The 18928-nt window shown below is 34.6% G+C and overlaps 1 protein-coding gene across 1 annotated transcript in view; it reads left to right on the top strand.

Moving 5' to 3' along the window:
- The first annotated feature begins 6405 nt into the window (after positions 1–6405).
- Positions 6406–18928, top strand: part of LOC140136952 (neuronal acetylcholine receptor subunit alpha-9-like) — a 21608-nt gene continuing 9085 nt past the window's right edge. Inside the window, exons 1-2 of the mRNA XM_072158612.1 lie at positions 6406–6607; positions 13203–13360. Of these exons, the coding sequence (XP_072014713.1) occupies positions 6544–6607; positions 13203–13360 (222 nt within the window). The 5' untranslated portion in view covers positions 6406–6543. The remainder of the gene's footprint in view (positions 6608–13202; positions 13361–18928) is intronic.

The following is an 18928-nucleotide window of genomic DNA, read 5'->3' as shown; positions in this document are numbered from 1 at the left end:
ATATACTAAAGCAGTGGGTAATATAAGTAAGCATGTGTGTCATTTTCTGTCAGTAAATACGTGGTGATGAAATAGGCCGAATATTTCTCCTTTCTTCTAAAAGTCCATGTCCCACCACAATTGAAAGAGTGGTATATTAGAGTTTTGTTGCCCCTGTCTTGTGCTGAAATTTGATAGAGATGTGTTGCTGTAAACGTAGTTTCTCATAGTTTGAGACACTGCAACCCAGCTAACACACTACGTTTTCATGACGTTCGCTGACGTTGGACTTAAGTTGTCATTTACGTTGTAAACACATACATCTGTGAACTCGTATTCGTGTTGTGACAACGTTATTTTAGACGTTGGTTTTCGGACGTTGATATAACGTCATTATGACGTTGTAATGACGTTGTTTCGACGTTGGTGCAATGTTTGACCAGACCGGGTGACAACGTTTGAATATTACGTTCAGAAAAAGATACAAAAATGAAACGACATGGAATAGTTTGGATGTTGACACCATGGAATGTAAATTCTTCCATTCCAAGGAGATGGTTGTCCAGCCAAAATTTCTCCATCGTGTCGTCTGCCTTTAGGCGTGAATCTCAGAGTAACGACTTCTATTCCTGAAGTTCTAAACTGTGAATTTTTATACGCTCTCCCTTTTTGATCAAGCATCATTGTTGCTGGATGTTAATATAATGACATAATCACGTTATGTCGACGTACAAAGCAAGTGGTTAAAACGTGGTTTAAAAGTCATGAACTCACCCAGATTCAACGTCATCTACGGACGTCGTTAGTACGCAAATTTATGACGTTGTTTCGACGTATAAAGCACGTTATTACAACGCCGTATAAATATCATGTTAGTTTCGGACGTTGATATAACGTCATAGTGACGTAAACGTTGTTTCGACGTTCACAACTTGACGTCGAAACAACGTCATAATGACGTTACATTAATGTTCGGGAATAACGTTGTCGCAACACGTATACGAGTTCACAGATTTACCTACTTACAACGTCCATATATTACGTTTACACGACTTTATATAACTTTTAGACGACGTTGTAACAACGAAAAATTGTTAGCTGGGAAGTGCCAGTCATTATATTAATTCTCTCTATTACGCATCAGGACGGGCTAGATGCTATGCTGCACTGATAGTGTGGCTTATATATAGTTTTGCCACTATGCATATGGATTTTTGGGTTTGAGTCCCAGGTCCGTCTATGTATTTTTAGATTTATGTTTCGTTTTCCATAATTATGCAATGGGCGTCGACTCCAATATTTGTGACATGATCTGGTCCATGGGGGCCAAAGGCGGCAAATTTGAAACTGAGATAAAGGCAAAAATACGGAGTTAAAAACAATAAAATACATAAGAAAGTACACATCACAAAACCTCATAACTTTAGAACTAAGTATGCTAGACTTCTGGTGTTTTCAGTATAGCGTAATGATACTACAAGGAAATAATTATAGTAACTCAATTGTCAAAAATACCTCCTTTGGCCCCCATGGAGCAGATCGTGTCACATTTAGCTTTTCTTCTCCAAACAAAGTGCCTCCAATCATGGAGCTAATAAACCTGGAGGAGCAATAGATTATGTAAAGGCATTGTTGCTTTGTGTCGATTTCATTTCCCGCCAAGCTATTCATTGAAAGGTACCTTTTGTTCGAGACAAAGGTAACTAACTGACCTGACAGCGTTTTAACGCTTTAATAAACAGGCTACTGTCAATAAGTGATCAAACGAAAGTCGCGTGAAAGCGCCTACTGGAACGAAAAGTACCTTTTCTTATCATACACCCCAAGGAAAAGAAAGGAATGGCAAATAAATGCAGGCCTTATAATAATTATTATAGAAACTAAACACAGTCCCCCACATAGGCCTAACACTAACATCACTATAGGCAGCCATTCGATGATATCAATGCCTTTATGCGTTACGTAATTTAAAAACGCCCAGTCAGATGTATTTCACACCTGCCTAGCACAAGTCACCCAATTTCGAAAATTGGACGTTGAATGTACACTCTCATGAATATTGATTGGCAACATTTCCCAATATGTCAGCGCTCAAATTGGACACAATAGAACAATAGACTAAGAGTAGACCATTCAGTGCGTTGCCTCCAATGATGTTATATTTTCATGTGGGAGGGCCTATGTTGTAATAGTAAGAGTGGAATGTTTTCCCCCAAGATATATGGTGGGATGTGCTAATTTTCAGACACCGGAAATAAAATTGTTCGTTAGAAAAACGGAAATTTCTTCGAACCTACGAATCTCATTAAAATTGTGCACCTAAAGGTAGGCAAAATCTTTTGAAAAATAAATATCACGTTGGAAAGGTTTGATATTCCTGTTAAAGCAGTTTGCCATGGTTTGAAATTAGTCGTGATTGTAAGAAAAATTACAATGATATACATGTATATATTATAATTATATCGATGTTTTAATATTAAGATTTAAATTGAGACAGGAAAGAGTGTTCGTTTTATTCTTTAATTATCCAATCGGTAGCATGTCTCAGGTGGAAAAACACGAGCGTTTCTTGGAAGAGTTGATAATACGTTTTCTGTGAGTGCTTTACTAAGTGAACGATTTTATGGGCTTATTAATTGAAACGTCAATGAATGATGAGGTCACAATTGGCTCATTTCTGCCTGTACCGCGTACTCCAAGCGTTAATAAAATCCTTTTATGGTAGTCACGTGACCGTTCACTGTAGTTGATTTTCAGTCTCGAAATATTTAAAAGATACTTATTCCTTCTTTCCCTGTTGTTTCCTTCTAATTGCCGCAGTGACCGAGCGGAACACAGGTTCCGACTCACAATCTGATGTTTGGGGCCCGTCGGGAGCATTGGTAACACAACGCCGACCGGAACATGTAACGGGATCCGACTCATAATCGGAAGGTTGCGGATTCGAGCCCCGGGGATGCCATCGTGTTGTGCAGTGATTAAGCCACTTTATCCCAATTACGCCTCTCAACATAGTGCACTTATGTCCACGGTAAATTCACCGTGACCTTTCCAGCCACAAACCCGCTTAGTTAAGATTAAACCGAGATATGCAGTACTAAACCATTATAGTAATCGAATGTCCAACGCAAATTTATTACCACGTGATAATATTAACAGTGGCGTACCGTGGCCGCCCCAACCCCGGGGGGCTGTAGAAGCAACAATTTTGCCGCCCCTTCCTTAACAGCCCGAAAAGGTTGACCCAATTTTTTTCACGGTCGTTTGAAAAAGTGAAGAGCAAAAAAAAAAAAAAAAAAAAAAAAAAGGATTTTAGGCGCTAGCGTCTCAAAAGTAACCTTTTTTCAATTTTTTTGCGCCCTTTTTTCTTTCCTAATTCGTTTTGCCGCCCCTTCGTTTTTACCGCCCCTGTTTTTGCCGCCCCTTCTTCTTCAGCCGCCCCTTCGTTTTTGCCACCCCCTGCTTTTCCCCGGGGGGCTGGCGGCCCCAAAGACCCCCCAAATACGCGCATGATTAATCCAATGAGCGATCGAATTGTCCGCTACGGTCGACTAATCCAATTGATAATGACGCTATTGACATGTACGGTCGGAACTCCACTGACTGAATTGTGGGGTATTTTTCACTGGTTTGCTGTCATTTACTCATCAAGGCGCCCCATCGTTATTATAAGGACTATGCTAATGATTTGAAGATTGTCATGTAGAAAATAAACCATACTTAATTGATTGAGAGAAAGTACTGAATTTGTACCTATTACGGTTTCGTGACACGCCTCTTGCAAATGTGACCAAGCCAGGGCGGCCCGGTGAAGCAAAATGTGCATTGGAATAACAAGGGAGTTTGGATATAGATGGTATATTTCTTTCTCATAAAAATGCATGCTCCTCGTTATTGAAGCTTGTACCGGGTTAAAAATTCAGATAATTTGAAAAGAATAAGTTTTATTCTTTTTATATGCAATATTATTTCTAATTTATAATATAATATTATTGTTGTATTCCTTTATAAACTGCATTTATATGTTGTATTGTCCTGTTGTTTAATATGCCTGCGGATATTTGAGCCTGGTCGTGTGCCTTCTCAACCCTCCTGTCTGGCCTTAAATGTATTCTTTTCAATATATCTGTTTTTATGTGTATTATGAATAAAATTGAAATGATGAAACTAACTATGAAACATAGAGAAAGTATTAAAATCATAGCTTTTATACTTTTTCATATATGACGCTAACTAGTTCATCTCGTATAGCTACAACACAGCGCTACCAGTAGGGTTCCACTGCCTATTGTTAGTGCCCCTGTGTTGTGTGCATAGTTAATGGGATAGGTGTGTAGGGCACACCACAAATATCATAGTACTTTCACATTTTATCCAAGAGCGATGTACTAAAAGGTTCTTCATCTTTGCAGAAAGCTGCCATAAATACCAATTAATGTTGCATTTCTCGTTCCTAATGGATATCATCATGGCATTCAAAACGCTAGTCACTCGCCGGTTATTGCCATACATACAAGGCTCACTCACTCATAAAATCATTAAATTAGACACTGGAACCGATCAGATTCGATGTTGAAATGAGAAAAATTGTGAGCCACCCCTTTTCATTTGAAAAAATAATTTCCTCGGCCAAACGAAAAGCAACAATTTCCCTTTCTTCAGTACATATCTGAAAAAAATATCGCTTGATACTATATCATTTTGATATCAATCCTGATGTTAAACTTAAGATTTTCGATTTTGACAGGCCTAAATTTGGCCTGTGAGCATTTGTGGAGTCAACTTTTTGCTTTTCAAAGTAATATATAATAAACGATTTTCCCAACATTCTGTATATTGTTAGAATTTGCGTTTTGATGGCATCAAGTTTCACTTCCGACTGTCATTCAAAATCAACGCGTGAAATATACCCATGGAGATCATAAAGCTAAAAGAAAAGACCCCAAAATTGCTCACGGGCCAAGGCCTTTAAAATTGGAAATCTTAACTTAATTTTAAAACCGGTTTTTTAAACAGGTTTATTGGAACACAATGGTTTTATCTGGCATTATTGAAAAAAAAATACAATTGCTTTTTTTTTTTATTTGACAGAGAAAAGTTTTAAAGCAAAAACGTGTTACTCAGAATTGTGTAGATTTCAGCATGCATCGATCGACTTCCAGCACGACTATGCATAACAATGGAAGGTGGTCAAAAACGTTCTTAGTGAGATCCTCGGCGTGACAAATATTCTTCAAAACCAATTGACCATAATCCTTTGCGACTAGACCTAAGATGTCATTTGACGTCACGCCGATGCGCACATCGTTAGTGCGCATTTCTCGGCTTAGAAATGCGCATTGGCGTGACGTCAAATGACGATAACTCAGGTCTACTCGCAAAGGCTTATGGTATTTACCGAAAAAGTCAATTGTATTTGGAGAATATTCGTCACGTCGAGGAGATCTACTCGCAATTCAACCGTATTGACCTCCGTTTGATCAAAATTCCATTGGGATATTCTATTTAAAATCCATATTATCCCTGCAGAAGATTTTTGGAATATCTTTCACAGAGGGAGTATGAATTTCAAATGGAATTAACACATTAAATAACTCTATTTAAAATTCAACCTCCCTCTGTATAATATACAGGTTGAATCTTGCTCAGAGGATGTATGAAATTTAAATGAAACTGCACAATGTGCAAATTCCATTTGAAATTCATATTTCCTCTGTGGAAGATATTTCTAAAATCTTCCGCAGGGGTAATTTGGATATTAAATGGAATAGCCTATTTGTTCGACACGTTAAACCCTGACCCTAATACGCTATGACCCCAACCTGACCCCATATTGAATGTACGTAATCCGGTCTTTGAGGCTGATTGATATAATGTAAAACTGTGTCATTTTAAAGAAAAGTTGAACAAAGATGGCGCTATTTATCTTAAATCTTGTTTGTATCTTTGCAGGAGTTAGACATGTGTATAATGGCATAAGAAAATTAGAAAAAAATACTAACAAAAGGCAATTACAAGTTCAAAAACTTTTTATCATGAAATGTAAGGAATAAGTCATATTATTGGTTAATTTAAATTTGAAATATATGCAAATAGCGCCCTCAATTTGCACACAAATGTACAGTTTATAGAAAAAACTACCACAAAAAAGGCAGACAAAATTAATAATTTGATGTAGAAACGAAAATGTATCTTTGAAATAGCTTTAAAATATACGTGTATTAGTGTGATAGCTGTTGGTATTGTCCAGGTTTAGAATTGAAAATTAAATAATGTTTTTTGTTAGAAAAATTAATAAATGATCACATCAAACAACCGTGATCTTTGAGGCTGATCGTGTGTCGAGCAAGTGGAATTTCGAGCAAGCGGTGGAATGCGGTATAATACTAGCCAACATTGACTCGCTCGCACCGTGTTGGTAACCATAGCCGGTATTAACGTCTTGTAGCGACAATGCTCTGTCATTTTGTTAATGCAGTTGTAAAAATTCATAATTTCTGACTTAGATTTGACAAAAAACTGATATGTGTCCATAAGACACATTTAATATCGTCTTTGGCAGCAATGGAGGAACGTAGTACCACCAGAATTGCTGTTGTTATTTTCAGCTTAGCATTATCAACGATGGGTAAGTAACGTTATTTACTTAAGACTTGAATCTATGATTAGCATAAGTCATTTGGGTGTAAAGACAAGCGTTATAGTATGGCGGATGAAATACAATATACTGATACAAACTTTATATGCTCTGGAGAAAATGGTGATGAACGATAAATATAAAGAGCGTTCGTTTTAATTTTTGTGCAACCATGTAACGCACATTCTATTTCGAGTATGCGTTAAAGAAAAATGAACTCATTTAATTTAATTTATTAAGGGATGGGGTATGAACGTTTGGACAGTATTTATTGTGGGACATTAGACCTAATCAGACATATCGAATTGCATTCTGAATACGAATAAAGTCCTTCTGTTATCAAATAATTTTGATTTTTTTTTTTCGCAATGTAATACACATTTATGGCAAATGATTAAAAATTGATATTTTTGATATTTAACAGCACTCGAAGTACACTTTATAAATCTGATGATATGTACTTAAAGTGCATGTAGGTGGGATGAAAAGCCGACGATGAATATATCATTAGATTTATAAAATTTACTTCGAGGACTGTTATATGTGACCGTACACCACGAATGAGCCGTAAATGTCCTCAATTGTATTCTGAGTTACAGTGTAAAATGGGCATGAAGGTCATATTCATAGGTGTTTCAATTTGGTGCTACGTGTATCTCATTAAATGAGGTACACGTAGCACCAAATTGAGGTACCTATGAATACGACCTTCATGCCCATTTTACACTGTAACTCAGAATACAATTGAGGACATTTACGGCTCATTCGTGGTGTACGGTCACATATAATCAAAAATGTGAAAAATATCAAATTTTAATAATTTGTCATAAAATTATATCGTGAATTTCAACAAATGAAAATTATTTGATATCAGAAAGACGTTCTTCGTATTCAGAATGCAATTCGATATGTCTGCTGTGCTCTAATGTCCCACAAAAATACTGTCCAAACGTTCAAAACGCTCATTCTAGATCCCTTAATTAATTTCAGAAAATTAATTAATTAATTTCTGGGGTGTAAAAAACAGCGAAACTGAATATTTATCTTATTCAACATTTTATGTGTTTGACTATAATTGTATATCTACAATTCCTAATCTGTTTGAAGGTTTTTGGTAATATTTTTGTTTTGTTTTCTATCTTACATTAGATAGAATTTGGTGTTCCATTGCAATTTTGATATGGTAGCAATCACGTGTATGCCACATGGGTAGTACAAACTTCCGGTGATGGTTACCCCTTTTACCAAATCGAAACAAAACATATTTTGATGAGTTCAAATTTTGAGGGGGGGGGGGTGGTAGCCGGTTATTGGTCTTGTCACCACCATTAACCTATTACTCCTGATTTAAATGTCTATACAAACTAGTATGATATTAAAAAATAATTAATTAATTAATTAATTAATTAATTAATTAATTAATTAATTGCCTTTTTTAGAATTATACGCTTTTAATTGTAACATCAATTGATACGCATCGCTTACAGCCTTTTCAAATAAATAAATAAATAAATAAATAAATAAATAAATAAATAAATAAATAAATACATAAATAAATAAATAAATAAATAAATAAATAAATAAATAAATAATTAAATAAATAAATAAATAAATATACTAAGAAGTAAATAATTAAAAAAATTAAATTAAAACACAACAAAAGTAAATAATGAGATACATATATGGTCGAATCCAACGAAAAGTGTACACGGCATGTTCAGGGCCATAACTTAAAAGTATTAATCAATTGACATTCGTTTTTATATTGTGTTTATTCGCCTTGATCATACGCTTCGCGCCATATATAATAAGACCACCTTCTGTGAAAAATTTAGACACAGAGACCCCAAAACATGCTATTTTTACCCATTTTTTCAAAATATTTCTTAAGGTATTTTTAAAAACATCTAAATCCGTTATGAAAAGAAGTCATTGGATTGAATCTAAATTGATTTCCTGAAAGGTGTGTATTCAAAGATTGCCTGTTCAATTTTTCACATATTTGTACATAATTATGAATTTTTTGTGATCATTTTTTGAGTGGTATTTTTTACATTACCTACGAATACAATTTTTCATAGCACTAGATATATCTTTAAAAATGGAAATCACTAATAAATGCGCAATTGATACAAGCTTTGATATGTCCAATACTGAAATGCATTGTATTCGGACATCTTTATTATTGTGTTTAGCTGCCAGAAATTCTAAATGGCACAAAGGTAGGTTTGGTAAAAAATATGCATTACCTCCGAATACATGTTAAAAGCTGTGTCATTTCCACAAAGTGAGAGAATAGTAAACAATAGTTAAGGAATAGGTGCAGGGTAATCCACTCTTTATTTCTACCAAGTTTCAATAGCCTGCGTTTAAATGTTTCTGAGATGTCAACAATAAAAGCAAGTATTCGTAGGTAAATTTCGGTAACCGAATATTACCTACGAATACAATTTGACATCATGACAGTATTGTGAAACACCGCCATTCATGCCAATGCCCATATTGGTACATAATGAAGGCCTGTATGTTTGCTATCAAATCATATGTGAATGAAAGTTGCGAATTCACATACATGCCCACCATGCAAAACCGAACTGGCTTAATTGTTGAAAAATATGTACTGAAATAGACGACGGTCTGCTCATTTGAAAGAAAAAACAGATTCAAAGAAGATTAGAAGGGGATAAATACTTGGATTTGTCAACTGTCATGTGTGCTTCATTTTAAATGTTTACCGACCTTCTGGTTTCTGAGTAATTTGTGTCCAAATTCATTTATTTGAAGGTAACTTTTGACGTTTTCGCTAAGGTTACCTACGAATACCATGGAAAAACGACTGTTCTCATTGTCTCACGATCTAGACAACACAGTGATGGACCCTGTATAAACCTAATTGTAGTTGCCCTCAAAAGAAAGGCCACAAGACGTAACTGACTCCAAGATGGACTTCACAAGTCTGCAATAACGGTTTTAAGCGATTTGTGTGCAATTAATCAAATTAAAGTCACTTTAGTGCCTTTGTTTCTTACTTAAATCCTCTTTCAACCGCTGTGAACCGACATTATTAATACATGATAGGGTCCTAAGTATCAATAAACGCACATAAAGAAAATATTACATTCAAAGTGCTTTATAAAATGAAGTTTTGATTGCGATATCCACCAAAAGTCTAATTCTTACCTACAAATACTGAAATGTTACTTACGAATACACCATAATACATGACATGTGTAATGAAGTGTCCCTGCCAATGGAAATTAATTGTCAAAAACTTTAAGCGGTACCCCAGGACACTATTATTACCCATATACGGATTCATTCAACAATTATTTATTATGTAAAATTGCTGATTAACTACTTGTATATCAAAATGAAGTGGTCAAAATCTTGCTAAAAGCATCAAAAATTTTTGATCTAAGGTAATAGCATTTATTCATTTGGACGTACCATCTGAAAGAGATCTAAAACTACCATTTTATTAATTCATTACCATAATAGCCAAATTTAAACCTCTAAACTCAATATAGATATTGTTAAATCGCTCATGTTACCTACGAATACCCGGGGTTCTTCACCTTTTCATTGTATAAAGCGTTAGGTGTATGCGTATAATTCCTAATATTCTCGAAAACATATATCCTACTTGTTATTATACAATGTGTAAATTGATTCATACTCATTTGATAAATAAAATACAGAAACTGACCTAAACTTCTTTTTCAAAAATAAACTAGCATAAACTGACAAAGATCATATTGATCGCGTTATAAAAATAAAAACAAATATTTTCTGGTTGAGCTAGAATTTTCCTGACACCCTGTGGTCTACATTACACGAAAAAAGCGTTAATGGGAATATTCCATTTGTTTTAGGTTGATTAGTATTGTGATAGTGAAAGCATCCTAGTGGTATTCGTAGGTAACATTGGGTTTTGATATCACATTTACTATCACACGTCCTGGATTTATTTTTCAAGATTAGTAATGGCACTTTTGGTTCCTATAAGGCCAATATGTCATCAATCAATGGGCAAAAGGAAAAAATTGTGGAGACATTTTTATTTCGGACTTTTAATTTTGGCCCGTGGACACTTTTGGTTGGATTCGACCATATAAATGAATAATAGATACATTTATATGTAGTATGCGTTGATAATGTACGGCAACGTCATTTTCATATTGTTTTACCAGAAATTAATCAAATTAATGGCCTATATTGTGTACGTACACAGAGAAAAAAAAATACAGTAATTTGCTTAATTAACCGGTGAAGTGAACCTTTTCTGCCATAGCGTATGTTTTTATGCAAAGCTCCATGTGAATTATACTTTTTTTTGATGTTATGGGGAAAAAAATCCATATCTTCAATACGAAAGGTCAAAATTTGCATTTGATCGTCGGCTTTTCATCCCAGCTACTTACACTTTAAGATTATACATATCAACAGATTTGTAAAGTCTACTTCGAGGACTGTTAAATATCAAAACAATTTTGATCATCGCGAATTACAAACAAACAAAGTATTTGATATCAGTATGCAATTCGACATGTCTGGTGCGCTCTCTTATCCCACAAAAAATACTGCCCACACGCTAATAACAGAGCCCTTAAATATGCTTAGCAATGAATTAAAAAGTAAATAAAATAGAACACCCTAATATTTGAGACAAATGTAGATCACCCGAAAATTCAGTATTCACATTACACCATAATAATGTGATATTTTGGCCAACGTGTATTTATTTGTTTGTTTTTAAAATATATTTTAAATATAATAAAAACTGTATAAGTTTTTTAACAAAAAACGTCCATGATGATTATTGCTGATTATTGTAGTCTGGTCTATTACCTTTGAACTTTTAAAAATGCCGGTTTAGTAGGGCACAGTTTATTTCACTCTCTGTGCATTAAAATCTACCTAATGCTTTACTCCTGTCCCGGGCTCTTTTTATTTACTAATTTTTGTGCAAATTTTGATCGAGAATTTGCTGAATAACTGAGAGAGTATGCCAGAGAGGTAGTCGTGGTCTGAAATGGGTAATTTAACGCCAAAGTTCCATATAGTCCTCATTTGGCGCCTTTGTTTATGTCAATCGCCATGTAAATCGTAACAGCTAGAACAGTAGGAATATGTTATAGAGCTATTCTTTTCTCATAAAATATCATTGGTGACTAACAGCAAAAAAAGTTCTTGGTTTACATGAGTTTCATACCCAGCAAATTCAAAACGTTTTTAAAAACAGTTTAAACAGGTTGAATTTTGGGCTTTGATTTTGGTAAAAACAAACATAAATTAAGGTCATGAAAAAGTTTTAAAACGCTTTTTATGAAAACTCACTGAAACAATATTATTAAAATGTTATCGTAAAATATGTTTTGCAAACATTTTTTTACCAAATATTTTGTCAACACATAAATAACATTGTTGAAATATTTGCATTGTTTTTTTTTAACTGTTCTATACTCTTTATAATTTATATCCTTTAAAATACCCGACATTCAAACATTTCCGGCAACATTTTCTAACCTTTTGCGAATGATATCGAAGACTTTTTGTGTTTGCTGGTAATTGAAATGGAATCAAACAAACAATATATCAAATCACGGCTTATTAAGGGGGTACTATACCCCTCGATAAATTTGTGACTATTTTTGCATTTTTCTCAAAAAATAATAACACACTGGTAACAAAAGTTATGTATATCATAGGGGCAATGAATCCACACTGGAATTTCAGTGACCCAAGACAAGCGGTTCGTTATTTATGATAAGAAATAAGGTACCGCTACGATGTACCTCATTTCCTATCATATATACTGAACCGCTTGTCTTGAGTCACTGAAATTTCGGTGTAGCAATTAAATTCCTTGCCCCAATAATATACATAACTTTTGTTACCAGTGTGTTATTATTTTTTGAGAAAAATGCAAAAATAGTCACAAATTTATCGAGGGGTGTAGTACCCCCTTAATAAGCCGTAATTCGATATATTGTTTGTTTGGTTCCATTTCAATTACCAGCAAACACAAAAAGTCTTCGACATCATTCGCAAAAGGTTAGAAAATGTTGCCGGAAATGTTTGAATACCGGGTATTATAAAGGATATGAGTATGATATTTTCATTTGCCTATTACCATTGAGCTTTGCAAATAAATGTAAATAAATATCGACAATTTTTATGGCGTTTAATTGTTCAATTTGTTCAAAGTACTTTTCATATATATCACACCACGTGTCTGCCAACAACAACGGTACCAGTATTACTACCCCTAACAGTTCTCCATTGGACACCTGGGTGGAGTGTAGCAAACCGAATTAGTTGACAAACAATATGTATCCAACTCACAAAATTGTGATCTTGAATCTGATCACAGATCTAAATCTGCACCCCCCCACTAAGTCGCGAGCTTTTTCCCAGTTTCACATGCAAAATAGAGAAATTTTCACAGTGCTCGACAAGAAAGAAATTTGGTAGCGGTTTTACTTCATACCATAACATCTCATTATCAGTGAATCACCTATGGTGGTAACGGTGTATGCTCTTATGTTTTACCCTTGTCATTTATTATCCATCACAAACCCTATAGTGCTAATGGCATCAGCAACAGACCCATCTAATTATCAGCTACACTTGATGGAGCATCTGATGGATAACTATGGCCGTGGGTATGCCAGACCAGTTTATGATAGCCAAACACCTACTAAAATCATCTTCAGGTGTCTCTTGGGTGAACTAATTGAGATGGTAAGTGCACAACGTGATAATGGTGATGGAAATTACTTATATTACACATTTGCAAAATGCGAAATGACCCAAAGGCAATATTTCACGCCCATTTTGGAGTTACTAGTTACGGTTTACATTAAAGAGCTATTAAATGGGGTAACATCTACATTTCTTTACATCCTATTCTGTGTATTGAGGTAACAAAATGTAAAACATGCGTTTGTCACCGGATTTGTGGCTACATATGGAAGAAAGCTACGTACTTCATTGCTGTACCACGTTTGGACCAATCACAAAATGCTTTTGCAATATGAAAACGATCAGCCCTTTCCAGTTGTTCGGTTCAAAATTAAAATTAAAAAGGGACATAACTGACAGTAAAAGCTAACATATTGGAAAAGAAACACTAATCTATTTTTGTTGAAATGTTACAATATGGCTTTCAGTTGATGCCTTTTAAACCAGACCATTATTTGCTCGGTCGGTTGGAGTTCCGCTCATATACAGGGTGTCCATGAAAGAATTGTATTAGTCTGGTGCCGAAACCCAAAATATCGTCTTAACCCAAAAGTAGCGTCCGCACAATGTTTTTTTGTTGTTTCTATATCGTCAATACCTACTGATTCAGTACCCTTGGGCATTTCGAGATATCCAAGATGGCCGCCAATATGACTATCATCACATATAAATAGCCATATATCAGCTATGTTCGCAGGCATGGTGATGATTTTGGCACCTTTTAATAAGTTTTAGGGGTCAACGAATTCATATCTGTCCTTGAAAACCAATATGGCCGCCGAAATGGCCCCCACCACATAATAAATATCTACTCATCAGCTATCTAAACAGGTATAGAAATGATGTTAGTGTCTTTAAATAGGTTTTAGGGATCAATGAATTCATATGTGTCCTTATATAAACCACTGAAATCTTCTTCCACATTGAAATCCAATATGGCCGCCAAAATGGCCGCCAGCACATAATAAATAGCTACGTATCAGCTATCTAAACAGGTATAGGAATGACGTTAGTGTCTTTAAATAGGTTATAGGGCTGAATGAATTCATATGTGTCCTTACATAAACCATTAAATTCTTCATTCACATTGAAATCCAATATGGTCGCCAAAATGGCCGTCACCACTACATATAAATAGCTATAATTAGCTATCTAAGCAAGTATGATGCTGGTGTTAATGCCTTAGATAGGTCATAGGGGTCAATGAGTTCATATTTGGCACATATTTGTCCTTATTTAAAACATTGAAGTCTTTATTCACATTGGAATCCATGGAAGCCGCCATCTTACATGAATGGCTACATCTGAGTGTGAGGTATAACAATGAAATAAACAGCTTTGATTATGTTTAATGGGAAGATGACACTAAAATCATCCCCATATTATGTTTATATAGCTGATATATGGCTATTTATATGTGATGGCAGCCATTTTGGATATCACGAAATGCCCAAGGGTGCTGAGGTGGCATCAGTCAGTTTCTGAATCAGTAGGTCTTGGTGATATAGAAACAAGAAAAACATCCACTTGCCCAATTTTGAGAACACATCAAATAATCATAAAAAAGATCACTAATATATGGGGGTTTTCAACAAAAGCAGTTTTTGGCGGGATGCTTGGGTAGAACGAGCATCCCGCCAAAAACTGCTTTTGTTGTAACCCCCCATATATCAATGATTTTTTTGATGATTTTTGATGTGTTCTCAAAATTGGGCAAGTGGATGTAAGGGGTTTTGAAACAAAGCTCTTCATATATATATTTTTTAAAGTTTAATTTTGTGTATCTGTGGCAAAAATAGACCACCTTTTCAGAAGAGATAGAGAATTTTTTATTAAGATTTACGTTTTGGGTTATGCTGACGTCTGACGATGTCAGGAGTGAGATATATGTGTGGTGGATCGGGAAAAAAATTATAACAGCGGAAAAAAAATCGAAATCCATCAGGAATAACGCGAAAAACGGGCGATTTTACTAATGCGCTTCTGGGCTTTGAGACGAATTATTAAATCAAGATGACCTTAGCACTCTGACTATAATGGGCTATTCCATTTAAAATCCACACTACCTCTGTGGAAGATTTAGCTAAAGTCTTCCACAGAGGGAGTATGGGTTTCAAATAGAATAGCCAATTGGGTAACTTCCATTTGAAATACTCACTCCAGTTGTGGAAGACATAGGTAAAGCCATAATACAAGGGGAGTATGAGTTTCAAAATGATTAACCCTGACCAATTACATTTGAAAAACATACTCCGTCTGTGGAAGATATTTCCAAAATCTTCCACAGAGGTGGTGTGGATTTCAGATGGAATAGCCCAATACTAGAAGATCCTCGATTGACATTTGAATAAATCCGTGGAAAGGCTTGGAAATGGAGTAGTTTAGTAAAATTTCAAAAACGGTATGGTATATTGTCAAAATTAAAAAAAGTATGTGATAGCTGATTTATTCCTTAATCCCACCAAGTATTTAGTTATGTTTAATACCAAAACAATTAAGTTTCCAACGATACAGTTCTTTTATGGACACCCTGTATAGTGGATGCTATTTGATACAGGAGTTACATGGTAAATGACTGTAATTTATTAAAACTGAACATCTGTCGGTTGATGTCATGAAGGCGAAGTAAATATTTATTGCATTCTATTACTTTACATTGCTGAGACTATGGTGTCAAGTTTACTTTAATCTCATCTAAGTGACACATCTTTGGAATTAATGAAAATAAAGAAGAAACACACCTTTGAGTAAAAGGGGATTTTCAGTGATTCCGCGACCGAATGAACAGGATTTGAGTAGGATTGATGGAAAAATGCTAAAGTAAAAAACAACATTACTTTACCAATGTGAAAGCTTCTTTCGATCTTGAGTTGTATATTCCACGTTATATTAAGCTTCACCTAAAATGTCGTATTTTGTGTTTAATAAACGGTCTTTGGCTTAACCATTAGAAGTCTATGTTAGTACATGCTACTAATAAAGGTTCAAAAAGCTTTTTAATGATATTTTACGATTATATGCGTATACATTCCTCGAGTCAGTAAATTCAAATTTTGAGATTTTCTCAAAAACTATTAATTTTTGCAGGAATCTGTTATGCTACAGTTTTATCAGCTCGTAATCAGCGGGCCTTATCGCGGATTAATATCAATATATTTTATTTTGTCATCTCGGCAGGAGTATCACAAATTATTAATTCAGAGTCCTATACCCTACTTTATTAAACATGCACAAAATATATGATATGCCAACTATAACCTTTAACAGCTCTTAAGGGCTGGGGTATGAACGTTTGGACAGTATTTATTTTGGGATATTAGAGCACATCAGACATATCGAATTGCATTCTGAATACGAAGAATGTCATTCTGATATCAAATAATTTTGATTTTTGAAATTCGCAATTTAATACACATTTTATGGCAAATCATTAAAATTGATATTTTTGATATTTAACAGTACTTGAAGTAAACTTTATAAATCTGATGATTTATACTTAAAGTGTATGTAGGTGGGATGAAAAGCCGACGATCAATTGAAAATTTTGACCTTTCGTATTGAAGATATGGATTTTTATTAGGTCTTTTGGGAAAAAAATCCATATCTTCAATATGAAAGGTCAAAATTTTCAATTGACCGTCGGCTTTTCCTCCCTGCTACATACACATTAAGAATATATCATTAGATTTATATAATTTACTTTGAGGACTGTTATATATCAAAATTTGAAAAATATCAAATTTTTATAATTTGTCATAAAATTTGTATTATATTGTGATTTAAAAAAATGAAAATTATTTGATATCAGAAAGACATGCTTCGTATTCAGAATGCAATTCGATAGGTCTGAGGTGCTCTCATGTCCCACAAAAATACTGTCGAAACGCAATAAACGCTCATTTTAGATCCCTTAACATGAGTCTACTTTTCGGCGTAGTGGTAAAAGCCTAACAACTATACGACGATTACGAGCTGATAGTTGGATTCCTTGCATCATTTCTTTTTTTGAAAATATACTTTGATGTACCTATTATCATTACATTTATTAGAGATACAATAAAAACAATGTATAAGTTGCTGACTCGTGGAAGGTGTAAAGTCTATTATAGTCATGATAGTCGATGATTTTGTAGCAATATATATATATATATATATATCTGCGCATAAAAAATAACACCAGAGTGTATACATAATTAATTATTCAAGTTTGTTCTTGCATATATAATGGCATGATGACAGTTGGGTGGGCACAATCAAGCCGTTCAATTAGAAATTGTCCATTAGCAGAGTATACAATGAATTTTCATGATTGATTCGCATCAAGTCGTGCGTCAAATGCTGAAAGACAACAATGATCTTGCGTTTTATAACGTAACATGATGCAGTCATGTCTACAGTAGAATTCACCACGACCTTTGCAGGACTTAAACCCCATTAAAAGCTATAAAACCAAGATAACACTCATTGAAAACAGCTCAACTATGTTACATCAGATCTTCTCTGGTTAAATCCACACACACATGTGTCTGTTTTACCTGTGTAATGAGCAATGAGCTGGGTATTATAGTTTCAGTTGGGTGAACGATTATAAAGCAAACGCAAGGTAACAATTACTGTGTGGCCTTTGTTCACGAAATGAGACAATACTGTGCATATTGTTAACCACATTCTTGAAAATGAGAAACATAATGGCTGTTGGCCGTAACACGGTTTGGAAATAATTTCTTCATATTTTTTGGTGTTATCTGTCGTTTACATATTCTTCCTAAAACACCAAAGTGCGAATATTTCCAAACACCCAAATTAGCTAAAAATTTAGGACATGGTACAAAACTATTTTTTCTAGAATTGCAGAATAGTACTTTTAATATTGGCCGGTTATTTTTCACACAGCGACGTTAACTATGCAATTACCCATACTTCTATCATACACTATTTGTAAAGGTTACGCGTCAAGAGCACTGTGTATTGTGTATACGAAAACGGACAGTAACTGCAGTATGAAGTCATGATAAGGGTTTCTAATAATTACCTGCAACTGGTGAATCATCACAATCAGATCGCATCAACTAGACCGGTTGCAGCCGAACCCGGCGCAAACCTATTCGCACTATTTCGTTTTCAATCTCCGATTCAATCTCCCCGTTAAATCCCCGTTTGCATAAATCCAAAATGGCCGCTGATATTAAGCTTCAATGTTGGTCAACTCAAGCACACGCTTGAGCTGTGTAATAACAATTGGTACCACTTTCTTAAGTTGTACGCTTGTAAATACCGGTATATATATATTATATTTCGAAATTTTGTAATTATTTAAAAAATAAATTTAGTCAGAAAAGAATGTGCTTTTGTTGGACTTGTCTGAAATTTGACAGTCTGTTGTTTACTTCTAAAATGAGAAGACTTGAAAGTTCTCCAGGCTTTATTAAATGGAGAGATGATTGGCTCCATTATGGCTGTACAGGATTGAAAGAAAATAATCCAAAAATTACTCCTTTTCTATGGCTGCTGTTTTTAATGTGCAATATAGTTTAATGTCTGCGTTTTACTACCTATCGATTTATATCA

This window comes from Amphiura filiformis, chromosome 2, assembly GCF_039555335.1.
Source record: "Amphiura filiformis chromosome 2, Afil_fr2py, whole genome shotgun sequence".
Taxonomy (NCBI): Eukaryota; Metazoa; Echinodermata; class Ophiuroidea; order Amphilepidida; family Amphiuridae; genus Amphiura; species Amphiura filiformis.
Note: the sequence above shows the minus strand (reverse complement) of the source record. Positions and strands in the feature narration are given on the sequence as shown.